We start from the raw sequence: 25,403 nt of genomic DNA on the forward strand, positions 1-25,403 counted from the left end.
CACGCAACACGCATGCGCGTCACCATAAATGCTCGCTTGGTATTGCAATTGCTCGTATTTATCAACAGGTAATAGCAAACGTAGTTGCGGAAATTGCCGTTTGAGAAACAAACATGGCCGTCTTAAATTGAAAACAGTGTTTACAAGGTGTAAGTTTTTGCTATTGATTCATATGAAAAATACGCGAATTACTGAATCGATCCTGGCTGTTTTGCAGGAAGAATTTATAACATCTTTTCGAGACGACAATATGGATGTTCACTTTTACGTGTGACAGTAAGTAAATTTAAGAGAAATTCACACAGACGCAACTTTGCATAAAAACTTATTTTAATTCGGACAGGAAATATATCTGGCAAGATAATTAATATTAAATCAGAACAATTAATCATTTAGTTGTCTTTTTGAAAGAATCAATATATATCTTAATATTCTTTAAAATAAAAATTCGATGTCAAAGACAAAAAATGTTTACTGACTAGTCGAATGATGTCCATGACGTCTTAATGACATCTTAATGACGTCTTTAGACGTCACCTTGCTACTTGGGAGGAAACAAAGAGCACATCGTAGATTAAGCTTCACCTGAAACTTGTCTCATATAAGATACTCAAGTTTTTAATCAGAATTAGATCGAAACTTTACAATTGAATTATGATATATGTAACATTTGTATATAAATATATATAAAATCTATACAACTACAAACCTTCATTTAACTTAATTCAGATTCGGATATCTCACTCCCTTATAGAAATATTATACTAAGAATCATTGATAATTACTTATTATCCAGTATTTTTAATACTGAAAATAAGTAATTATCAATGATTCTTAGTATGATATTTCTATAAGGGCTGGAGGTGAATTTCAAATAATAACTATTAATACAGGCCCAAGAACTTAACAATGCAATATTTTTTAAATAAAAAATTCTTTAGCTCAAGAATACGACGATTATTTTCGTGTCTTGCATTTGTTTCTCGAAACAGTGGAAGTAAGTTCCATTTGGCGATCGTCATTCTATCTTGTCTCTCACTAAATGCTAAACAAAAACGAAATAATGTTCCACGATCGCCAAGTGGAACTTGCCCAAAGTCAGGAATCACATGGCCTGTTTAAAATTATTCTGTCAGCGTGTTAGCGAAAGTTTGCATTTTCTCACTATGTCAAATGCAACCGACAGGCCGTCTTGAACAAACACACGCATACGCTCATCCTGAATGCGTCGCTAATGTATTTCGCATACACGTGAGTATTATGGAATATACATTTTCCAGGAATTTTTGACCCACCGCTGTTGATCTCCGCACTTTTGTGTATCCTTTTTTCACTTACGTCAACAAAAAAAATTTTGGTCTTTGTGTTTCCATATAATATACCTAAGATATCAAGTTTTTTGTACAACTGAAAGATATTCCTTGAAATTTTGAAGGCAAGTTTAGAAATGACAAATCGATGAATTTATGAACAAGAAACTTATTCGGAAACATAATTATATTTTTCAACGACGAAAAGTCAATCAACCTTACGATGATTACGTCAAACTCATTGTCAATACTGTTTTCGAAATTTCCGAGAAAGTTTTCGTGGTTCCATCGAATATTGAAAGCCGCTCAGTGGAGACCTGCTAAAGTAAATTTAATCAGTCGCTCATTAACAGGAGAAAATCGAAAGCAGAATAGATTGCTTTTTAGAAAATGCTACAAGACACTGAAAGTGCCGAAAACGACATGGCACTCAGCCATAACGAATCGTTCGCCGTCCCAGAGAGAGAGAGAAAGAGAGAGAGAGTTCTCTTCACGTAGCTACAAATTATTATTTTTTACTCATTATAAAATACTGAATACATTAAGTTGTTCGATAAGTTCATATATTTACGGGATTTAAAATTCAAACTCTCCCCTCGATATTTTTATAGCTGGACATAACGTCATAACGATAATGTATTGGTCGTTTTGTGTTTTCGGTGGCAACAGGTTGTCGAAAAAAACAAAATTATGCCCAATTATAAAGTAGCGAACTTTGAGGTTTTCGTAAACATTCTGACAAACTTATCGAACAATCCGATATATATATACTTTGAAGGTTATTTATTTTACTATATACTTCCCTTATAGAAATATCATACTAAGAATCATTGATAATTACTTATTATCCAGTATTTTTAATACTGAAAATAAGTAATTATCAATGATTCTTAGTATGATATTTCTATAAGGGTTAGAAGGTTAGGTATTTTATTTTAAGGATATTTATTTTCAGAATGGTCTGAGGCCCGATTCGTCCTAAGACCAACGTCGATTGGGTCTTAATCTGACTTTAAGTCTTTGTTTCAAATAGTTTAAACGTGGTTTAATACTTGATCGACGTTGGTGGAATCGGGCCTGAAACTTCAAAATTCGAAACTTTTCTTTCAATGCGTTTTCAGGACGTATGCGATGGTCTAATTAGAGAACTTATTTAATTCCCGAAAGTTATCATTGGGCCATTGGCCGCGTTCCAAATTACATCGGAGAAAAGTGTTCAAATTATTTTGCAAACCAGTGTACCTAACGACCGATACACGACGATTTCCCGCGATCGTCAACGCATGGCAAACGCGGGAAAGTTTTTCTAACGTCGTTTAACAAAGTTGTGGAACACGGTAGGGCGTGTCGCATTTTTTCGAGGAAAGGTGCGCACCCGATTTTTGAGTGGTACCGTCGAGTGTTATCGTGAAATGTTCCACACTCGCGAGGTTGATGCTTGTCGCACACAAAAGAGGAAGGGAACGTCCCACACGAAACAGACGATGGGCATCGAAGTCTCCACGCAGATGCCCGTCGAAAACATCGTCCACCAAATGGTAAAAGTATTGACACGATATGTCCTCGTTGTGTATATATAGGGGTGCCTGCCAAGAAGGCATTGCAGTTCTTTAGCGAGCGTCTGCAGAACGGTACCGCGGTGAACAGCTGTCCTTCTGAGGTTCTTTTCTGGAGACTTAACTGATTGCAATCGGAGAGGCACTCTGCTGCATTTTGCTAATTGATCAGGTAAATGATTACAGCAGCCTAATTAAAATTGCATTGAGTTTACTGTAGGAAAACTATTGGGGTATAATTCCCCCATCATTATAAAGTTACATTTCAATTTTGCCTGAGAAATATTGATTGATAACCATATCTTTAATTTACTTCGATTAAAATCTAGTATTTCTTTCTGTACATGCACGAAAAAAAAAAATAAAAACTCAGTTCATGTAACTTAATGAACACACTAATTATATATAATAACATAATATCGATGTTATAATTTCCTTCTCAACAATGTAATTTCCTTCTCAACAACATAATGCGAGTGTTATATAACAGTTATATGTAGCTGAAGTAATAAATATATTACATTTATATGTAACAGTTACATTGTGGGAAATTGTAACATTGATGTAATGTTACTGTTTGTTGGTGTTTACTGAGAAATTGATTTTCTGCCGTTCCCGAATATCTGACGAAAACTCGATTATAAGGACAGAAAATTTTCTCCAGGAGATACCTATTCAGTTGATTGTTCTCAATTATCTCAACCGCGATTATCTTAATGCAGCCGAGTGTTCAGACAAATATTTTCGGTTATGATAAGAAATATCACCCCCTCTTTTCTTTCTTGTACCCGAGTTTTCGCCTGGTCTTCATTCTATTACACGAATTGAGATTTTTTTCCTGTGTAGTATCTGTGATACAGAATAGTCGAAAATAAATTTTATGCGCGGTTTATATATATATATAATACGTCATATAAGATTATACTCTTTTGATGTTGTAAAAAATATAATATATGTATTATATATATTATTTTATATATATTATAATATATATTATATAATATATTATTTTATTATAATATATTATTTTTAATAATATATTATATTTTTTACAACAACAAAAGGGTATCACCCTGTATAACGTTGAAATCGTGAAACCGGTTTGAAGAGAGTCGCTTTTTTAAGAGTCCGCGTATTTAAGCACACATACATACATACACATAATAAAGAAGAACGCTAACGAATAATCAGGATCGAAAGAGGGACGAACTTTTTCTAATTAAAACAAATCTCGCTCATTATTATACGCGGTCATACATTATTGCGCGATACTAATCTTGCATTTCACTTTTTACTCAGCGCAGTGGAAGGAAAAGATGATAGTGCTCGTGATTTTTGGTACTCTCGTGACACTGTCTTCCGCCCAATTCCAGCCGCAACCCAGTGGGCGGATTCTGGAACCTCCTATACCGACGCTTTGTGCACAAAGTAAGTCTCACTTTCCTGTACACACTGCCACTTTTATTATTACATATTCAAACTACAAAAATGTCCAAAAAAAGTATTAAGACAGCTAAAATCCGAAATTTTTACATAGTGACATATATTTTTTGAAATTCTGCACCTTGATAAGACCATTTTCTCTGCAAAATTACTTTGCACTTGTAACGTTATTGCATTGAGAGAAAAAAATATCTGACAAATAAGAAATATTTATTTGGTGCATACTAATAAAATGTTGATATAAATCTAAATTTTTTAATTTAAATAGAATAAACGATTATTTTTATGAAAAGTTAAGATTTATATTTATATTTTTTAAATATAGATTTATTTTTATATTTTCTTATCTGAAAAATATATTAGTATAAGTAAATATTTTATTGGCACCCACCAAATAAATATTTTTTATTTATTTTTTTCTCATATTCAAATGCTTAAAAATCAAAATACATATTTCAAGTATGAGCTATCAAATCGTTTCAATATATAGTGTTAATTACTTTTCGGTTAATAAGTGAAAATATTGCTATCATTGTTAGAGTACTTTCGATCATTCGTGACAATTGCCGTTATCATTATTTGAATCTTTTTACTGAATAGGTCTTTCGCCTGGAATAAATAAAGTAGGCGTTCCCAATGTTTTCGCCGAGGAGAGAGAGTTTCCTTATTTTCCTCGATAGTTAAACATTTGAGGGATCCATGAACTAGAGAAAGTTTTCAATATTTGTAATTGTAAATATTACGAGCCTCCTCCGCGAATTCTTCTTCCTCTATTTGTTTCTCCACTTCCTGCTTCTCTTTCCACACAGAAATGAAAACTTCAATTCGTGTAATAGAATAAGAATCAGACGACAAACGATATTTCTGTTATCGTGAATCAGAAACATTCATCTGAACATTTGACTGTGTTACTCAAAACTCGAGATATCGGAGAACAATGAATCAAACAAAAATTTTCAACATTTTTCTACATTGTTCTTATTTTGTTATATTATTCTGCTCCTATCCTACAACCCTGAGTGTTCTCGTCTGCAGACAATAGAAAATCAGCTACACGATTTAAATTTTTCTCATATTAGGACTAGGACTTCGAGATCGTTGCTTTTATCGTTGTTAACGCTACTCGGCATCTTCTTATCCTTCGTATCTTCTGTTTGTGTACTGTATTTTCCCATTGATAACGCTACTAATTATACATGATCGCCATTCGATACGTACTTCTTGATGGCATGCTCATTATAGAAAGTATGACGATGACACCGGCGAGTGTAACTCGAACGCAATTTGAATTGGAGATCTTGGTCGTAAGTAGTACGGAATGTCGGATGACACTTTCACGTAATTTTCGGCTAATCCGTAAACTGCGGTCGACAATTGCCGAGACGCTAATAGTAAATTATCATTAGAGCTTTTACGGTTCAGTGTTTACGGCTGAGAAATGTCGCCTTCATATCTTTTTAGGCGATACTGGATCCTGAAAAACTCTGCTACCAAGTAATCTCGTAAATAGAACGTTTATCGACTCGTCACATTTGTACTTTCAAAAATTACTCTACAATTTTCGCAGAAATAGATTAACAAGTCACTCCTTGAAATATTTCACTTTCCTTTGGAATATCGATGAATTTTTTTGTTCTCATTCGACAAAAAAGAATGGTATGCAATCTTGATAGTAGAAGAATTAAGTATATTCTTGAGGGACTATTAGGTGGAAAAACATCTATGTGGAATTTCATAAGCTATGATAAGCTATGATAAGAACGTCAATAAACTTTCAAAGGTGAAGGAGTATAAGTAATGTGTATGCACGAGGAACCGATAGGTCTTTAACTGATTATCCATTCGTTAAGTGTAGTTCGTCGGCGCGTCCGCACACGCCTCTTTCGTAGAAAACTTTCTTTTTCTTTATTTGGAAAGTGACGCCATAATCAGCATACGACGCGGGTGCCAATGTCTAGGTCGTGACTGTAGTCGCTCCGGGGTCGCCGTGACTGACACTAATATTACAACTTTCACTTTGTCCGCTTCACAGGCACTTCCCGGATAAATCTTCCGCGCCCAAAGATATTCATAAAGAAACTGCCGTTAGTCGGCCACGCGCTCGGCTTCTCTCTGCATATTATACGCCTCTTTAGTTCCTTTCATCTTATAATTGCGATTCTTCGCAGGAATTATCCATCAACAATTCAACGGGAAGGGCTATTACTTCTCGTGGGTTGATCCGAGGACGAAGGGCCAGGAGATGGATTGGCTTGCGAGCAGAAACTTCTGCAGACAACGTTGCATGGACCTAGTTTCCCTGGAGACCTCCGCCGAGAACGAGTTCATCAAGAACCGCATCGTTCAAAGTGCGTCTCATTCCGTGGAAATAAATCTTCTGTACACAGAGAGAAAACAAAGAATGCTAATAAGACGTTTTACTTGCAGACAAGGTGAAGTATATCTGGACCTCTGGCCGCCTCTGTGACTTCAAGGGTTGTGACCGACCAGACTTACAACCCCTTCACATCAACGGCTGGTTCTGGACCGCTGAGTTGCAGAAACTCGCGCCAACTAACGATCGCAGCCAAAACGATTGGTCCGAGAGCGGCGGGTAAGTCATATAGCTTGTAATACATCCATAGAACATTCGTGGAATACACCGGCCTGTAATTACGCACGTGAGCACAATACTAATGTTGTATCGACATATTCCGAAGTCACCTCTTTTGCTGAGTCATAGGAGCATCTTCGTTGCTTTTGGGATCAAGGGTATTGAAAGGCTGCGATTAAGTACTTTTTTATCCGATCACTGTGACTCCTATTGCTTTCTACTCTGTAATCAGCGACTGTTCGCGCAGCTATTGTCAATAGTCAAGGTCTGAGATTTCTTCAAATGCATATTAGACTTGTTGACACGATACAGAGCAATGTAGACAATGATGACACACTTGCATTGATTCATCCTAATAATAGGACTTTGTTTTTTCAAAGAATAATACGCGTGTTTTTGTCTTAGCATCGGCAAGCCACAACCGGACAATCGCGAAGCTATCCAGGGTGGTGCACCTGAGAATTGTCTGGCGATTCTCAATCAGTTCTATAATGACGGAGTAAACTGGCACGACGTGGCGTGCCATCACAAGAAACCGTGGGTTTGCGAAGAAAACGAATCTCTGCTGAGACACGTTCGTTTTACTAATCCTACTCTCCGTGTGTAAGGAGAAAGAAATTTCGGAGAATGACAGCCCCATTTCCGGTCGAACGGTTTAAACATTTACAAAGTCACATGACAATAATTAAAAGCGCGTCTATGCGTTAGAGAAGCGACTGAGTAGTATATAATATACGCTCTACAGAGCATCTTATTTATTATATCATGACGTTATTAATACCTCAATATTTATTTGATTGAAATGATAGTGCATGAATTATTTAATGCTTCTTAAACAGGATTGTACACATTTCTTAATATTGAAAAATATCACTATTCATATTCATGGATTTAATCGTAGATAAATGGAAAATTATATAGCAATTCAGGATTCCTAGGATACTGTTGTGTAGTTTATAAAAAATTATTTAAAATTATATATACACATATATTCATTCATAAAATAATACTAATAGTACATTCCAGATAGTAATAAATTTGCCAATGAATATCTCTATATATTTCTTCACTAACAAAAAATCATATTACTTATTGTAATTGATTTTATGCAGAAGTTTACAATGTATAAAATATACTTACATTATTAAAATATATATAATTATAATAGATGTTCAGTAAATCGTTTTACCTAAATGGTGTATTACATATTTATATATATTTACTCTTAATCTAATATATATGCTTTACAAAAGTATCATATAAAAAATCTGTACTTTAAAAGAAATTACTTTTTACCTTCCACCATTATGATGTGATACCCAAACTTTGTTTTTACTGGTGGATCTGTATAAACTGGTGATGCCAAACTAGAAACTGGTAATGCAAAAGCAGCATCTTGGAAAGGCCCTACCATAGAACCTCGTGTCATCCAGCCAAGATCACCCTTCAAGCAGTAGATAAAATGACATTCCAAATGCAGATATTTGTTAATAAAATATCTTTAATATATCTATATTACCCCAGATCTCGCTTTATCCTCACTATACGTTGCTGCAACTTCATTGAATTTCTGACCAGCCTTCAATTTTTCCAATGCCTCTAGTACCTTTGATTGTTTTTCACATAGGATATGTCTAACCTATAGGAAATAATTATATAACTGAATAATATAAATTTACACGTGAATAAATATTTAGTATAATATTACCTTAAATTTTAATAAAAAACATTCAACCAATTGCTCTTGTGTGTACAAAGAGATCCCAAGGATTAAAATTGTTGCTTTTTAATAAAAAAAAATTTTTTTAACAGAATAATAATGAAATTAAATAATTGTACAATATTAGGAGTTTGCAATAAAATATGATTCTTATATATGATTCATTTGCATGAACAGATTTTCTAACCTCCAATACGTCATTATTACTCTGTTAAAAAAAATTATTTTTTTATTGACGAAAGTCAATTTTAACTTTTGGAAATTAAAATTATCGTTTCTACACACAAAAATGGATCAATATACTTTTACCAAACTTTAAGGTGAGACCATTAAATTAAAATCAAATTTAAGATAAGACGTTTAAACTAAACTTTATTACACACACACAAATCGCGATAAATTTACTTTGACCGAGGATCCTCCTTTCTTTTCTGCTTTTCCACTACTACCCTCCGAGGATTTACCCTTACTAGTTTTTGCGGCACCGGCACTCTTTTTCGGCGGCATGTTCGTGTGTGCAATTTTAGGTTATCTTCGTGTTTATAAAATCAGACTTCTGTAGTGTATAAATCCGAAGTCCCGTTACAAAGTTTCAACACCTCAAAAACTCTCTAACTAATAAGTTATAATTTATAATATTAATCATAATATTACAAATTTAGTAATATTATTTGTCAAATACAAATAAAAATATTCAAAGAGAGGTAATTGAGAAACAAATATTAAACAAAGTTCGAAACATATTCAGATTGTTTCTAAAAACATCTAAACAGAAATTCTAAAGGTACCTGTTTGCTTATAGAGTTAAAGGTCTACAGAGCTGCGTTCCAAAATTCTACGATGGGTAGAGTAATTTAATGGACCAATTATGATAAAGAAATCCTAGTTATCTTTGTTCTTATTGGTGAATGAAATGCTACTTTACACTTCGAGTAGAGTTTTGGAACGCAGCTCAAGAGTCTTAGTTCCGATCCACAATAGATGCAGTAAGCTTTAAACCTTAAAAAATTGACCAATCACAGTCGATTATTCTCCTCAAATTTGACTGTGATTGGTCAATTTCTTTAGGCTTAAAGCTTACTACACTTATTGTGGATCGGGACTTAATCATAAAATAGCTGCGCAATGAAAATTACGTATACGCAAAAATTTCAAGAATAGGGGCCCTGTTCTTTGTAGCTGCACTGCTGAACTAGTGCAATAAGTTAGAGTGAGAAAATGTATATTTGTCTCACTTCAATATATTGCACAGTTCAGCAGTGCAGCTACAAAGAACAGGCCTTTGGTCTGTTCTTTTCAACTGCACTGCTGAACTTGCAATAAGTTAGAGTGAGAAAAAATATACTTATCTCACTTTAACTTATTGCACCAGTTTAGCAGTGCAGCTGAAAAGAACAGACCACTTGTGTTTATGCGACCAACAGTGACACGTCGTTGCGGATCGAAGGTTCCGTACATTTATTTCTCTTTATTTCTTATTATTTCATTATTCTTCGAACCTAATAATTTATAATAAAAATATTTTTGCGATAAAAATCAGTAATCTAATTTTGAGAATTTTTTATATTTTTTAAATAAAGTTTAGTTTATTTTTTCACTAAAGCATTTAATTTCAATTTTCTTAAGTATTAAAAGTATAAAAAGATACTAATAAGAAACGTGGTTAGTTAGCAAATGATTAGTTAGAAGTTTTCATGCTTTCTTTTTGTGCTAAGTCCACTTATCATTATATCAGCATTGTCTTTAATTATTTGAAATATTTAATTGTTTATAGATAGAGATTACATGAATGAGATTACATGAAAAATAGAAAAAATTTACAGCAATGAATATGTCAAATAGACCAAATAAACCAGCTAAGTGTACATGGAAGGCTAATGAGAAAAATTCACCACATACTAAAAGAACAGAGTAAGTTTATTGTAACTGAAAATTTACATAGTACATAATTTCTTATTATATATTCTTATTATTTTGCAATATGTGCATTAACTATAAGAATCATCCATTGAGTGTTTTATAAATTCTTGAATTTAGTTGATACATTAATAGGTTTGATCAAATCTAAAAATATGAACCAATCTGAAAGGTTACCAAATACTTAATGAATAGTTATGGTATCCAATAACTATTTTACTTTTTACTTACCAATAACAGTGCATCATTTCTTACAGATATAGAAAATTTCACAATAATATAATGCTCTAATATAAAAGTTTATCAGTAGATTGCAACAGCTTGTGTTGCTAAACTTGTTTTCTCATTTATCACTGTTATGTTATCACTTTAACAACAATCTTATGAAAAACAGAAAAAATAAAAAGTATTGCGCAACATAGATATTAGCATAAACTATTATACTACTGAAACACATTGATCCAAATAAATATGAAACTGATATCAGCTATTATTAACACAATATTCATATATGTTTGTATTAATAGTTCTTAAGCTTATTAAATTCATATACCGCAAATTATATATATTGTACATTTTCATTAATTCAATGTTTTTTATATTTATACAGTTAAAATATATAATTATGTCATATTTCTCTACTTTTAGGGTACCAGATCGTAAAAAGATATTGCCAGATATTCTAGATACGATAGGTCAGACGCCTCTTATTCAACTTAACCGCATTCCTAAATCCTATGGGATTAAGTGTCAAATGTGTTAGTAAAGCTCTTGTTTTTATATTGCATATTTAAACTAAGGGAAAACCAGCAAAATTTTTTTTATTGTTAATTTTATCTTTCTACATATAGATGTAAAATGTGAATTCTTTAATCCTGGAGGATCTGTGAAAGACCGAATAGCACATAGAATGATTCAAGATGCAGAGAAAAAAGGGCTAATAAAACCAGGATATACACTTATTGAGCCGACTAGTGGTAATACTGGAATCGGCTTAGCAATGGCTGCAGCAGTCAAAGGATATAAATGTGTTATTGTGATGCCACAGAAAATGTCTAACGAGAAAGTCACTGTATTACGCGCCCTTGGTGCAGAAATAGTCAGAACACCGACTGAAGTACATTGGACCAGCGACAGAAGTCATATCAGTGTTGCTCATAAACTGGAAAGAGAGACACCTAATAGCATCATCTTGGATCAAGTACTTTCTTTTGACCTTGATCTTTTCCACTGAAAACGATCAGTTTTGAAATTGATATCTCTGTTATCATAAATGTAGTACACCAATGCTGGCAACCCCTTAGCCCATTATGACGGAACAGCAGAAGAGATTTTTGAGCAATGTGATGGAAAGATTGACTATGTAGTGATTGGTGCTGGTACTGGTGGAACAATAACTGGAATCGGACGCAAATTAAAGGAATTGTTGCCCGATGTAAAAATCATCGGTGTGGATCCTAAAGGCAGTATTTTAGCATGTCCACCTGAATTAAATGAAGGAGACACAAGTTTTTATGAAGTAGAAGGAATTGGGTATGTGTATCTATTACGATTGTATTGTATGCAGTGAAACAACATGGTCTATGCAGTTCTTTCCATAGTATCTTGATATTTAAATATAAATAGTACGATATTCAAATATAAATATAAATATGTTGCATTAGAAAAATTTGCAAAAAATCAAGTAACGAAAATTTATACGATTGTCATGATATACTCGATTCACAGATGATCATTTAATTACTGTTTATTATTGGAATAATCAAGCAAATTTTTTATTTAAAAACATACTGCATAAAATAAAAAGTTGCAAATACTTTCATTATTTAATCCTCTATATATTTTTTCTTATTTTTATAATAAAATTTTAAGATTTATGTATAAAATAGTTCTTATATCTTTATATATGTATAAAATAGTTCTTATATCTTTATATATATATATATATATATATATATATATATATATATATATGTGTGTGTACACACACACACACACAATTGTGTAATATATATAGCTTAAAGGTAAACTTAAACTTGTATTCCTCTTTTCAGATATGACTTTACACCCACGGTCTTAAATTATGACGTAATTGACAAATGGATAAAATCGGAAGACCACGAGTCACTGCACGCAGCGCGGGAATTAATTAGGGAAGAAGGACTATTGTGTGGAGCAAGTAGCGGTGCAGCACTTTCAGCAGCTTTAAAAATCGCCAAGGATTTACCTGCAGATAAACATATGGTCGTTCTTTTACCAGATGGTATACGCAACTATATGACCAAATTCGTATCAGATCGGTGGATGCAAGAAAGGAACTTTTTGGTAAAAAAAAAAAAAAAAAAAACATCACATTAAGAAATTAAGTTATTACGTATATATGTGTTACTAAATTACGATCTCTCTTCAGCCACCAGAAGCTACTTTACCAAAGCCCATGTGGTGGTGGAATTTACCAGTATCGAAATTAACGTTAACTAAAGTTGTGCTTCCGAGGGAGATAACATGTCATAAGGCTGTAGAAGTTTTTACACGATATAACATACAACGAATGTTGGTAACTAATGACGAAATGCAAAAGCACGTTGTAGGTGTTGTCTCGTCGGACGTACTTTTGCTTAAGTTGATATCAGGTGAAGTATCACGTACAGATCTCGCAGAGACGGTTATGGATACAGAGTTTACCAAGATCTCAACCTCATCGATCCTAGGTAAACTATTTCATACTCTCGAAAGTAAACCTTATGTAGTTGTAATAAACGACGATAATGTATTAGTCGGACTTGCCATTTTAAAAGATATTTATAATTTCATCAATAACCCGAGTGCAAAATTACCACATAGAGAATAGCATTATGTAAAATATATCCATCTTGTTATATTTAATAATGAAAAAGTATATATATATATTTTTTTTTTTTTATTAAAACTAAATATTATATGCTATTTTACATATAATATCTTGCTACCTTATGACACATTACCATTTTGTACATTTATGAAATTGGACCATTGATTTATATCTGTAAAATTAAGTATACTAGAGGAATAGTACAATAATTTATACTGTTTCTTAATATAATATAACTTTACCTAATATCTCTCTTATAGCATATATTAAGTACTCATTTTTCAAATAATAATTTACAATATAAGAGCGACTAGAGATGTGCTACAGATAAAATAGTTATAAATAAAATATATGTTGGGATAAGGGAATTTATATTTTACATTTATATAGTAGGTACATATAAATTATATAAGATCATTATGGAATTGTTCTGTCTCTTGTGAAACAATGATATATTTTTTTAAAACAGCAAAAAATATAAATGTATGTCTATATATATATATATAATATCTTCTATATCTTTTAATGATATTAAGATTGTTACATCCAATTTTAATGTATATTTTTTTGTATCTGTTTATATGCTTTCCAAGTTATAATAAAATCTAATAGATATTAAATTCTTTGAACTTGAACATGAAATTTGCAGCTTGGTAGTGTAGTAGTTTCTGCAGTAACAGTACTAATAATACCAAGATTGGCTAAGCTTCCTCTGAGAAGACCACAAGTAAAAGCTAGTAAACGAGGACTCTCTTTAAGATACTGCTTACTATTACTTGTGCCAACTTTATCTAACAATCTAAAAGCATTATCTTGCAACACATACACTCCATGATGATTGGTTCTTAGATTATCAATTTGTTTATGATACAGACTGGACCAAAAATCTGTGCAGATAAATTTGATCATGTCTAATTCATCTTTAAATCTGCTCCATTCTCTTGTTAATCGTTCAATAATCCGATATCCAACACTAAATCCCATCCATTCCAATCGAGATAGTTCTTCTTCACCTTCCTGTCATGATATATACTTTTTAACAAAAACCTTATCATGACAAATGAAATATAACATTAAACACAAATAGCTACCTATTTTTAATAATATATTCACAAATTTACTAGGTAAATGTACATATAATACTTACTGTAGTATTAGATGATTTGCTCAGAACATAGTTAACCAGCTCAGCATGCAAGTACTCAAAGAGACATTCGTCTGCTTCTCCAGTTGTGTTAGAATTTGCTTTGGAATCAATAATCTGTTGCTTCATTTTCTTAATCGAGATGTGTATGTTATTATTCACTAGTTTATCAAATTATGTATAGTTTTTCTATGTAACTGTTTTTAAATAAATGTAATTCGTAATGTATTATTCACAGACATTTATTTGATAGAGTATGTCAAGGAGCATAGACGTGTAATAACCAACTTTGTTATAGTTGTCGATTAAACACTTTTAAATTAATTTATCATTACTCTCACATCTGATTGTAATGACACACGCAACAAAACCATTATGACATAAGACTTCAAGACTTCAATAGATAGCTAAGTGCACCTGACTTTAGTGACCTTCCTTCAATATTTGGCTAGAGGCGCTGCCACGACTCAAACCCCAACGCCATTACTCCGGGCTTTAGTAACCTTACGCCATTGCTGCCTATTATGCAGGATTCACACCGCGTCCGATGTCTGATGTACGACGTTCGTACAACTTTCAGGACAGAGCACACTCATAGCGTTAAATAACGTCTTCTCGAACGCAGTCGCGGTGTGAATCCTGCATTAGAAAGCTGTTCTCATATCGGATGTTGTACGTCGGACATCGACGTGGTGTGCATAAAGCCAGCGGCACACAGTGCTTGTTTTTGTGGTGAGCCCTTATTTTTTAAATGGTTGCGCATACGTAAGTTTTACTGCGCAGGTTTAATCATACCATAAAATAGCTGCGCAATGAAAATTACATATACGCAAAAATTTCAAGAATATGGGCCCTGGTTTTCTTGCTGGATTAAAATACTCTGTTTTGATTGGTGCATTTCCATCTATCTTCAGAAATGTACTAATCACAACAGAGTATTTCCATCCAGCAAGCAATCCAGCACGAAAACAAGCACTGTGTGCCGCTGGCTTAAAGCAAGGTTGTAGACAAGGGGTGCTTTCCAATTGCTTAACACATCTTGACACACACGTACACTAACCAGTTTATTGGTCACATATTGGTCTGGTTTACATCGTGCACTTGATACGCGTACTAAATAGTAACTTTCTATTAGATAATCTTAATATTGACAATGCATATCAACAGCGACGCATTCTATCAATACAATACGTTTTGTTGATGAGTATTATACCAGCTTAATATACTGTTATTTACATATATCGTCGATATTAAGATTATTTAATAGAAAGTTACTATTTAGTACTTCTATCAAGTGCACGATGTAAACCAAGCCATTATCTAAAATATCTTGTAAGATAATACGCAACCAATAAACTGGTTTTGTGTAACACAATGTACGCAACTGGAAAGCACTCAAGGAGTACATCTATGTAGATCGGGATTTATTCCACACCTACGTAGATGGCACTGCGTATGCAAAACAATTATTTCAGTCTTGGCGCTTAATTGTGTGTGATCTCAAGCAAATTTGGCTGATTCTTGAGGATGGCTTTGTGGGATCGGGTGTTGTCAGGTTTCGACCTCGACGATGAGACTGTCAATTTCGGTACGCGAATAATCGCAGAAAATAATGGTCTGTTGTACGAAGCATGCACCGTAGCGACGATTCAATCTCATGATCAGGTACTTTTGGTCTATTTGGCGGTTACAATGACAGCTTTGACGTTTTGTTTGATAAAACACGATATAATTGTTAATTAAAAGTGAAGAAATGGAAAAATTTACACTGATCTCGTGGCAAGAATTTAAGAAGCTTTCTCGCACGTTTGTATTGTTATTTGCAACATTGTCTTCTTTTTTAATAGTTTAAAATCTGTGTAAAATGCGCACGCGCCGATTTTCAGTATTATGGCGCGTAATTTAAATTTGGTTTAAGGATTTATTGCTTTATATTTGTCGCTATGTAAATTGTTTTTGTTCTAATAGAAATTTTATGATATTTGTATTCTTTCTTGAAAATTGTCAAATAACAGTCCGTCATATCTTTAAAATAATTTATGTTTACCTGATATATGAGATCTCTTTATACAAGTGTTTTCTAATATGATAAATTTTATAAAGGAAATATTATAAAATAATATTATTAAAATTGACGATTGTATCTTTTTCATAAGGTGGACCAAAAACCAAATGTTTTAGCATCTATTCAACATTCCAAACTCATCGTTGCAATTGATAAATCCATTACAATTTTTCAAGATGAAACATGTGATAAAGTATTTCTTAACGCTAGCTTTCCTTGCCTGATATCTTGTTACTGCATTTCCAAAGATGGTTTCTTTTTATTTGTGGTGCTTACAAGCAGGACTTTGTACTGCTTTCATATATTTGAGGGAAAATTGCTGTCTACGATGTAAGTATTTAATGATATTAGCGATATTATTTAAAGAAATAACAATTTAAAAAATATGTTGGCAGTATAATTTTATATTCTAATTAATAAATTCTATTTGCAGATCTATACCTGATAATGAGGCTAATATTTCTGACAATATAATAGATATATCTTTTAAGGAACAAGGAGAAAAGGCATTTGTAATTCTTGTCTCAAACACTGGAGCTATTTACAGGTATTTTATGATACCCATTTGTAATACACTTTGCCATATTTTAGTCTGATTTGTAATTAAACATTTTAGATTCTATTTCAAGTATAACTCTGAAAATGCAGAGGTTGCATCTTCCAATAATGATAAAATTACAAAAGATACAATAGATATGCAGTGCTCTCAGCTGTTTAAAGGATTTACTTATATGGAGGTAATAAGAATTTTCTTAGAAAATTTGTTTAATATGAATAAATCTGATTTGAATTGGAAATAAGATTTTTTACATATAAAAGAAATTTTTCTTTTTCTTACATAATTTCATAGAGAACTTTTTACAGTTCTTCAATACTATAGTAGATATATCATCGGAAGAATTATCCATAACCATGGTTGGAACAAATTCGATATTTACTTGGCCTAATGAGCAATGCAATAATTTCAGAAATATATTTTCCTTTGGATATAAAAAGATAAAACAACTAAAAGGTAGCAGGTAAGTGATTGAATCTTTGAATACGTGCACTATATTAAAAATAACTGAATTCATCGTTTTTATTTTATATTTTTTGTAAAATGTATAAAAAGCACTTTGTTGTAGTAAAATGCTTTGTCTGCGTACAGACCATGTATTGAGTATTATATGTCCAGATACGTTATTTGGGTTAAAAATATATGATGGCCCTGTGTTTGATTTTACAATTGTGCATCATGATAATGTTAATCATTGTGAAATTTTATTTCTGACACAATCAGGAGACAATACCGATATGTATAAATTATATCTTGTTTCTTATCCAGGTAAAGAAAATAATTTTTACTTACATAAAGTATTTTGTGCTCTTTCATATAAATATGCGATCTAACTTTTTCTTTTTAGACTTCGAGCAAAAATTTGAAATCAACGTTTCCACTACTGTTTGTTTATTTGAAAATTTACATAATTCCAATAATGTATCTTATATAGAAGGTGTTGCAAATGAAAGTAGAATCATTGATACATTCAGAATAAAAACGATGTCGGAAACTATTCCCGAGATGCGTTTAGCAAGATTGTTAAGAAGAAGACAATTTGATGCAGCTGAGACTTTCGCGGAAAAATTTTCTCTTCCCATGGAACCTATTTACTGTTCCAAAGCGGCATTATTCATGGAACAGCTTGCCCCTTGGGTGAAATCTACTCCTGATTCAGTTAGCACGGACGCGCTGATAAATATTCTCGATAAAATACAAAATGTACAATATGTAACTGAATGTTGCAGCAAAGCTCTCATTTCCGATTATGTGCAATTGAGACAATTATATTTGTATGCTCGTCAAAGAATAGTACAAGATATGAAGGTACCTTACGTTTGCATAATTTATACGCGTCATTATTTCTACATTTAAATGATATTACTTGCAGACAGAAAATGTAGATGATCAGCTGAATTTAAATTTGTCTTTGATAAACGATACGTTACACAGACTTGAGACTTTTCGAATGATTCAAGATATCGAGGTGGACGATACATTGTTGAATGTTGAGACAATTATGAATAAATGGATTAAATTCTCTCAAGCGAATTTATTAAACGAATTTAATATCCATTTACGCATGGTATATGATTGTTATAATCTACTAGTAATAATATGAGAACTACTACATATATTAGTGATTATATTTTCTCGTTATGTTTGGTGTTTCTATAGGGTCAACTAAAATCTGCCGTTTTAATTTGGACGAGACATCTTCCTGACATTATGAAGTATGCATCTGTGGAGACTGTGCGAAACATTTTTACAGTTTTACCTGAAGACGCGGACCCGACATGTTTATGGCCATGGCTCACGCATTTTATACCTACTGTATTATCTTTGTTACCTGACGCAATGGACGAGATCGTATCTTGGGGTTTAAAGAAACTGAAGTATCTTGAGATATCCCATTGTAAAGTATGGCCGGAAATTGGCACAGATTTCGCCAAAAAATTTATAGAGTTGCTTAAATTTAAAGACAATCAACAGTCGGTTTACTTCCACCAAGAGTACAAATATCAAAACTCTTTACTGAAGCAGCTTATGCTTTTGCTTCAAGCTCTATCTGATATTCATCAATTGAAGATCACCTACAGGTCAGCGACACAATTAAATTTTGAATTAATTCATGAATTGCGAAATAATAAATATTTTAACAATTGCAACAGGTTGAGAGTGTCTTTTAACATATATGTTGACTCGCCTGTAGAAGCGATTTATATGTTGCTGGATAAAGTTCATCTGGACGAAATCTCCGATTTTGTAAATATGTTTTTGAAACAATATATACTCAATAATAATTTACAAAATGACTCCATCCTTTGTACATATATACAGGTGCTTATAATTTTCTCTATAATTATTATGTTGGGTATGAAGAATTAATTAAAAACTATATTTCTTACAATATTGAGCTTTTGTTAATGTATGGTAATCAACGTATGTGATATTACATATTTTTAGAAAACAATAAAAAACTCTAGCAGCTGGTGGTTTGGTGAAGAAGCTGCATGGGAAAAAAGAGTTGCTATTATAATAGGCTTTATATATAATTTAGAGGTAAATATAAGATCCACCACTTATGTCATATAATTTGTAAAATTGTTATTTACATTTTATATCACGTTCTACAGAATAGATTGGAGCAAACTTTGGAGGTTTTGAGAAGGGCACCAGTACCATGGACCTCGACTATAAGTACGTTGGCAGAAACCAGCAGCAACTTTGACCACAGTTTATCCTCCAAAATAAAGATTGAATGTGACTATGTTCCAATAAAACTTGTTTTAAAAAAATACGGATATGCAACAATTGGTATAAATAATGTTAGTACAAACAACATTGTAATATCTTTAGAGGTGCTTTGTGTCCACTACATTAACGAACTGTTTGTTTTAGAGATTGATATCACGTATCATAAAAGAAAATCGTGATTCTATGATCAGTGATATAGATGTGCTAGCTAAAAACGATCAGCAATTGAGGCAAGATATATTTTGTCGGTGTATAAGCGCCCGATTGAACGATGGGTACTGTATTATTATTTACCTGAAATTTATACGAGAAGAATTCTTTGTTGACGAAATTGTCAATTTATTCAACCTACCACGTACATTTGTTTTAGAAACTTGCAGAAAGCAATGAATATAATACATTATTTGGAAGATAATATTGCTGATATTTTATATTGTTATGAAGGAATTGTTAATTATATTATCACAGCCTTCTCTTTTCAGGTAATACACTTTAACAATAAAATATTAAATTAGGGAAAATATAAGAGAGAGTTCTCTCAAAATTATAATTCATAATTTAGTGCTTGTCTGTACTTTTAGGATACATCATTGAAATCCTTGGAGTACCATATAGAAATACTGGGTTGCTTAGAATTCAAAATACATAATTTATTGGCACAATCGAAAATTGACTATTTCTTTAGCAATGATATAATTAATACGATAAAAGACTTAAAATCGTTATATCTACTAAAAAAGAATTTTAAGATTGATGTCTCATGGAAAAGTTATCGTACGCAAAAATCACTTGTGTTGCAGAAGTGTATCACAAAATTGCTATCGAGTAAGACCTTATGGACTAAATTATGGACTTAATAATCGCATATTAATTAACAATTCTTAACTTATGATATGATTGGCAGGTGCCGAGAAGAACGATTCATCGGTGATATACAAGACTGTCGTTAAAATTGCCGTACTGTTAGGATTAGAAAAATCACACGCGACTTTAGCCTTATTGAAGCAGACGAAAGATACGGATGTATTGCAGCAGCTTATTGAGTAAGCGTATATTTTAAAAAGTTTCATGATTTACATGCCTATATAATATCGTTCATCCACTCATATTGTTTCATATTTTGCAGTGGCGATGATAAAAATCCAAATGTGATGCCGGATGAATTTGAAAATATGAATGAGATATGTTTGTGTGCATTACAACATGCTGTTGATATAGACACTGTAGAAATAGTCAAGAACTTGAGCGCCTCGATGTTGAACACTTGTCGAAATAGCACGTATTAAATTTCTGCTGGTTATTACGTTGAATAATTTTACATTATTGATGAAACTAATATTTCAGGCGATTTGTCAGCTATATTGTCACTTCACACTTGTGTCAGCGTATATCCGAACCTTTCTGTCCAGCGTTATTCCAGCGAAAGAGAAAGGACCGCACCTAGTTGGAAATTATATACAATATATGAAGATCAGGCAATATCTTTGGATAAAAGGTTGTTGTCTTTGTTTAAAGATGCGATGTCTCTTCAGTTATGTTATCGGGTCGATGATAACGAAAGTTCAGATTACAATGTACGTATTTTATAAATGTAGTCATATTTCATTTGCAAAATTAATTTGTCTTGTTTGTATATAGGAACAAATAATTAAATTGCTGAGCAATTTCCTGATAAATACAAGAGAGATGCAACACCAACACAACGATTATTCTGTATTGCAAATTTTCAAAACATTCTACTTCGCGTACTGTAGTATTTCTGTGAAGAATGAAAACGCATTGGTGGAAATGAAATCTACACTGTCGCAACTTTTATTGAACTTGTTGAAGAAGTTATGCACAGGACGATCTTTTGACTTACACTTGGGACTAGCTTGTCTTTTTATGCTTCCTGACCAAGAAGCATGCAATTGGATTTCCACAACTTGCGCATTGTAAGAAAATTCAGTCGTTTTCAAATCATATTTTTCATAACACATATAGACGTGCATAAGAATTTTTATTCTTAGATTTGAAGCTGATCACATCCGACACTCCAAAATCTTGATTCTGGGATATGAATATTCTTGCATGGCAAGAAATCATTCGTTAATGCAGAAATTCGATAATTACAAACTGCTGAATATCTGGGCACAACAGCTATCACATTATTCAATAACTTATAGAGGTATCGTCATTGAATTTATTTTTATATGCAGAAAGCTGAATCTGAATATTATGTATGATTTATAGAAGTTCTCACAAGTGATACTTCGGATAAAAGAGAAATCTTACAGCAGATTATAAGCAATAGTAAGAAGAACACAATCCCCATATTGAAAGAATATTGCTGCAGTTTTGGCTTTAATTTCAACGATTGTTTGTTACTTTATTTGCAAAAGTTACTGAAAACATGGAATCCAACGATAATCACGTCGAGTATAAATAAAGGTAAGTAATATGAAAGAAAATATATATTTGGCAATCATTATTTTTATACTAAGTATATTTTCTTAAACAGATTATTTCTACGTAATAATTGAATGTGAATGACGTTTGTAGAATTACTCATCTGTAAGGAAGAAGTGAATGCACTAAGACGAGAATGCGAGGCGCTTGTTGCGGAAATGGAAGATAAGTCTATGTTAAAACAATGGATTTCTACGTCATGGGAACGTGTAAGATATCAAAGACAAAAATATCGACAATATAATTATACCTCCACACGTAACATAAATCTTACGTCTGAATATAGATCAATTTTTATCACTACGAAGTGTTCATCATACTGATGGATCTCATAGGAGACAAGGACATGAAGAAGAGGAACTATCTCTGTTTCCTGCAGAATTATACACGTAGCGGGCAAGTATATGTCACAATTTAATATCTATTAACATTAACTTAAACAATTATACGTATGTTAGGTCCCCTACACCAACGGAATACAACGAATGGATACAATTTAACCCGGAACACAGCACATTACCGCCCATCGCTCAGTGGAGGCTACCATTTCTGTTGAAGGTCGACTTTTGGAAACTTATCAGTGTGTACATTTGAAAATTCAACCAACGAACCTGTAATTGTCTAACTGATCTTTTATATCCGTCCGCTTTATTATTATCACAGCGCCTGAATTAAATTTACGTACGTTCGAGAAGTGGCTCGACATCGCACCGGTCCTCAATCTCGAGATGCATCTTATCTGCACGTTGGCCATCAAGGGCGAGGTGACACACGTTTGGGGAAATAATTTGACCAAGTCGAAGGATGTCGAGTGGTCGCTTAATCCGAAGAACATCACGTTGCTAAAGGATATCAAGAGATGCATACAACGTATCACAGATTCGGATGGATTCTACTATGGCACTGCGGCGTTATATTATGTTGTCAATCACACGCCCCCGGGCGCGGATCGCGTCGCCGCCGCGAAGGAGTGTTACGAATACGCTCAGTTAGCGGCGCAAAATTCTACGAAATTCGAAGAGGGAATGTTGGAAGTACGTTGATCTTCGTAGACCGCGCATCTTTTCATTATTTCAAGAAGCAACGTTCTAAATATAAAGATATTAATATATAAAAATAAAAGAATATTGATATATGACAATAAAAATATTAATATCTGTGTTGCTCGTCCGTTTTCAGAAAATCGAATCAAAGTATTTGAGATTCTCGTCTGAACATATTTTGCGTACGCACGGCCTAGGGAAAGACAAGTATTTCGCGTTGATCGAGAGTCCGAACAAGCTGGTGCACGAATTATACAAGGACGAAAGTATACCGTTACGATATCGTAGCGCGACCAACCACAGGCCCGATGTCAACGCTGCCGTCAACGAACTCTGTGAGCTCTTCTCGTTAAACACGATAAAGTTGCGCTTGGAGTTGCTGCAAGAATGGTTGCGATCGAACCCTCGATACAGTGCGCTCGAATTGTCGCAGAGTTTCACGGAGACATTACCGACACTGAGATCTGACCAGAGTATGGATTGCGAGGACAATTTGCTCAGGTAATTCATTGTCGTATATACAGTATCTCGCTTACTGCTCACTTTTAACCGCTGATTGATTTGATTCGTAGGGCATCCTACATGCTGGAGTATGAAGACACACTATTCGCACAGTTTCTCATAAATATAGGCTTCGATGGTTATCATGGCGAGGTTGAGTACGATTGCGACATGCGGTACCGAGCGCTTCGAGTATTACAAACCATCGTCGATACCGCTACTCTAGAGAAGCTGACCGAACGAGATCTGGGCACCTTCAGGTGCAAACACATTAGCGACACATCGCTTCATATAATAATTCATCACTCTACGAGTTTTTATGTTAACTTACAAGTTAAAATAAATTTGCGAAGAGATATAATTAATACTTCCTAGATCAATAATTTCACCAACTTCTGTTTTAGAAAATATATAAAATCGGTGTGCTACATCAGCAAATTGGAATCATTGGGATTACGCTATAGTGTCGATACTTTCGAGGCGTGCTCGAAACGAGAACTAGTTCTGATCCTTTGGAAAAATCAACGCCGCTTGCCGTACGCTCTTTCCGTTATAGCGCAGATTTGTATTGAGTTTGAAATATACGACATTCGGCTTTGGGATGACGTTCTGAGTCAGATGACGAAATTAAGAATGGTATTTCGTAGCTGTAACTTATCGGTCAGATGTAACTTGAAAATTACATTGAATGTGCGTTTTTAGACGAGCGAACTGAAGCGAATCCTATTGCAAGGACGAAGTCAGAGCGTCATCGTGAATTGCAACGGCTACAGAATGGGATGGCAATTGATTATTTCCGAACCGTTCAGCGAAATGGAAGTGACCCCGAGTACAGAACAAGTCAACAATTGCGTGGAGGCGATTCGTCTATTGTATTCGTGTCCCATTGCGCACGAATTAGTTTTTTCCGCTATCGTGAGGAACTGTTTTCAATGCAAACAGGCGAGCTTGGCCGCCGCGCTTCTGCCATTCTTAAATGAATCTGAAAGAAAATTTACGTTAGAGGTAATGGAATAAATCATTTCAATCGTGTGTAATTTGTAAAAAAGCAATTATATGACGTTAATTTTCTTTTAGATAATTCACCAGAAATGCCCAATCATAGAACTCACAGAAGAATTGAACGATTTATCCTCTAAAGGAATACTGACGACTGCACGTGTAAGTCGCAGAGATCTGTTGTTATACATCGCATGCGCTGCTGTTTAGTATATGTTAATTAAATGTATTATTTTTATATTTACAGAGTCTCGCCATTGTGCAAAAATTTGTGCCATAAAAATCGAAGATTTTTAACCAACAATGGAAGACTGGAAAGCATATTTTTACGTCAAGAGAGCATATTCCGAAAATATATTACTGTTTTTTAAAATAAGTCATAGTATTAGCAAATTTATGAGAATTTCTAACAAATAAAAAGGTTATATCTCTTAATATTTCGTGTTCCTTATAAAATTGCGATGCAAAATTCGTATTTATCTGACTATGTGTGCGCATACATGCGCGGCATTTTCGTA

General features: G+C 33.3%; 5 protein-coding genes across 8 annotated transcripts; 3 read left to right on the top strand and 2 right to left on the bottom strand.

Moving 5' to 3' along the window:
• Window positions 1-47: 47 nt before the first annotated feature.
• On the top strand, window positions 48-8,071 carry LOC116841622. 3 transcript variants are annotated; one of them, XM_032809770.1, is made up of 7 exons: window positions 48-149; window positions 218-276; window positions 2,891-3,038; window positions 4,166-4,294; window positions 6,478-6,657; window positions 6,737-6,902; window positions 7,308-8,071. In XM_032809770.1, exons 4-7 carry the CDS (start codon window positions 4,183-4,185, stop codon window positions 7,507-7,509), a joined length of 660 nt encoding a protein of 219 aa, XP_032665661.1. In that variant the 5' UTR covers window positions 48-149; window positions 218-276; window positions 2,891-3,038; window positions 4,166-4,182; the 3' UTR covers window positions 7,510-8,071. The 3 variants fall into 3 exon arrangements, with proteins under 3 accessions (XP_032665661.1, XP_032665660.1, XP_032665662.1); XM_032809769.1 differs by having other exon boundaries at window positions 120-276; XM_032809771.1 differs by having other exon boundaries at window positions 120-276; window positions 4,171-4,294.
• A 25-nt stretch (window positions 8,072-8,096) lies between these two features.
• Window positions 8,097-9,395, bottom strand: LOC116841624 (peptidyl-prolyl cis-trans isomerase NIMA-interacting 4). Its single transcript, XM_032809773.1, has 3 exons — window positions 9,028-9,395; window positions 8,422-8,541; window positions 8,097-8,346 (listed from the first exon to the last, which is right to left on the bottom strand). The coding sequence occupies exons 1-3, from the start codon at window positions 9,127-9,129 to the stop codon at window positions 8,188-8,190; spliced, it is 381 nt and encodes a 126-aa protein (XP_032665664.1). The 5' UTR covers window positions 9,130-9,395; the 3' UTR covers window positions 8,097-8,187.
• Window positions 9,396-9,920: 525 nt separating this feature from the next.
• Window positions 9,921-14,025, top strand: LOC116841621 (cystathionine beta-synthase). Of its 2 annotated transcripts, none has more exons than XM_032809767.1 (7): window positions 9,921-10,069; window positions 10,397-10,533; window positions 11,188-11,297; window positions 11,391-11,740; window positions 11,819-12,072; window positions 12,594-12,864; window positions 12,950-14,025. In XM_032809767.1, the coding sequence occupies exons 2-7, from the start codon at window positions 10,448-10,450 to the stop codon at window positions 13,388-13,390; spliced, it is 1,512 nt and encodes a 503-aa protein (XP_032665658.1). In that variant the 5' UTR covers window positions 9,921-10,069; window positions 10,397-10,447; the 3' UTR covers window positions 13,391-14,025. The 2 variants fall into 2 exon arrangements, with proteins under 2 accessions (XP_032665658.1, XP_032665659.1); XM_032809768.1 differs by having other exon boundaries at window positions 9,981-10,069; window positions 10,401-10,533.
• On the bottom strand, window positions 12,949-15,027 carry LOC116841623 (trafficking protein particle complex subunit 6b). Its single transcript, XM_032809772.1, has 2 exons — window positions 14,538-15,027; window positions 12,949-14,407 (listed from the first exon to the last, which is right to left on the bottom strand). The coding sequence occupies exons 1-2, from the start codon at window positions 14,661-14,663 to the stop codon at window positions 14,006-14,008; spliced, it is 528 nt and encodes a 175-aa protein (XP_032665663.1). The 5' UTR covers window positions 14,664-15,027; the 3' UTR covers window positions 12,949-14,005.
• A 978-nt stretch (window positions 15,028-16,005) lies between these two features.
• LOC116841680 (kinetochore-associated protein 1) lies at window positions 16,006-25,326 on the top strand. The gene is made up of 31 exons (XM_032809919.1): window positions 16,006-16,199; window positions 16,691-16,929; window positions 17,033-17,146; window positions 17,216-17,336; window positions 17,464-17,618; window positions 17,724-17,923; window positions 18,003-18,463; window positions 18,528-18,722; window positions 18,815-19,236; window positions 19,309-19,477; window positions 19,604-19,699; window positions 19,774-19,965; window positions 20,039-20,169; window positions 20,265-20,376; window positions 20,476-20,719; window positions 20,799-20,937; window positions 21,021-21,169; window positions 21,239-21,468; window positions 21,533-21,828; window positions 21,904-22,061; window positions 22,127-22,324; window positions 22,436-22,551; window positions 22,629-22,738; window positions 22,801-22,922; window positions 23,006-23,376; window positions 23,522-23,886; window positions 23,958-24,146; window positions 24,291-24,522; window positions 24,589-24,891; window positions 24,964-25,047; window positions 25,133-25,326. The coding sequence occupies exons 1-31, from the start codon at window positions 16,062-16,064 to the stop codon at window positions 25,163-25,165; spliced, it is 6,084 nt and encodes a 2,027-aa protein (XP_032665810.1). The 5' UTR covers window positions 16,006-16,061; the 3' UTR covers window positions 25,166-25,326.
• The last annotated feature ends 77 nt before the right edge of the window (window positions 25,327-25,403 follow it).

Source organism: Odontomachus brunneus, unplaced genomic scaffold (assembly GCF_010583005.1).
Source record: "Odontomachus brunneus isolate Ranch 3 - 2012 unplaced genomic scaffold, Obru_v1 Obru_scaffold_017, whole genome shotgun sequence".
NCBI lineage: Eukaryota > Metazoa > Arthropoda > Insecta > Hymenoptera > Formicidae > Odontomachus > Odontomachus brunneus.

Coding starts and splice junctions, on each gene's coding strand:
- LOC116841622 (XM_032809770.1), top strand. CDS start 4,183: ATGATAGTGCTCGTGATTTTTGGTACTCTCGTGACACTGTCTTCCGCC. Junction 4,295..6,477: donor ACCGACGCTTTGTGCACAAA/GTAAGTCTCACT, acceptor GATTCTTCGCAG/GAATTATCCATCAACAATTC. Junction 6,658..6,736: donor CAAGAACCGCATCGTTCAAA/GTGCGTCTCATT, acceptor TTTTACTTGCAG/ACAAGGTGAAGTATATCTGG.
- LOC116841624 (XM_032809773.1), bottom strand. CDS start 9,129: ATGCCGCCGAAAAAGAGTGCCGGTGCCGCAAAAACTAGTAAGGGTAAA. Junction 8,542..9,027: donor AAGGAGGATCCTCGGTCAAA/GTAAATTTATCG, acceptor TATTTCCTATAG/GTTAGACATATCCTATGTGA. Junction 8,347..8,421: donor AGGATAAAGCGAGATCTGGG/GTAATATAGATA, acceptor TACTGCTTGAAG/GGTGATCTTGGCTGGATGAC.
- LOC116841621 (XM_032809767.1), top strand. CDS start 10,448: ATGAATATGTCAAATAGACCAAATAAACCAGCTAAGTGTACATGGAAG. Junction 10,534..11,187: donor CCACATACTAAAAGAACAGA/GTAAGTTTATTG, acceptor CTCTACTTTTAG/GGTACCAGATCGTAAAAAGA. Junction 12,865..12,949: donor TGCAAGAAAGGAACTTTTTG/GTAAAAAAAAAA, acceptor ATCTCTCTTCAG/CCACCAGAAGCTACTTTACC.
- LOC116841623 (XM_032809772.1), bottom strand. CDS start 14,663: ATGAAGCAACAGATTATTGATTCCAAAGCAAATTCTAACACAACTGGA. Junction 14,408..14,537: donor GCAAATCATCTAATACTACA/GTAAGTATTATA, acceptor ATATCATGACAG/GAAGGTGAAGAAGAACTATC.
- LOC116841680 (XM_032809919.1), top strand. CDS start 16,062: ATGGCTTTGTGGGATCGGGTGTTGTCAGGTTTCGACCTCGACGATGAG. Junction 17,619..17,723: donor AAACAACTAAAAGGTAGCAG/GTAAGTGATTGA, acceptor ACTTTGTTGTAG/TAAAATGCTTTGTCTGCGTA. Junction 22,552..22,628: donor TTTCTACGTCATGGGAACGT/GTAAGATATCAA, acceptor GTCTGAATATAG/ATCAATTTTTATCACTACGA.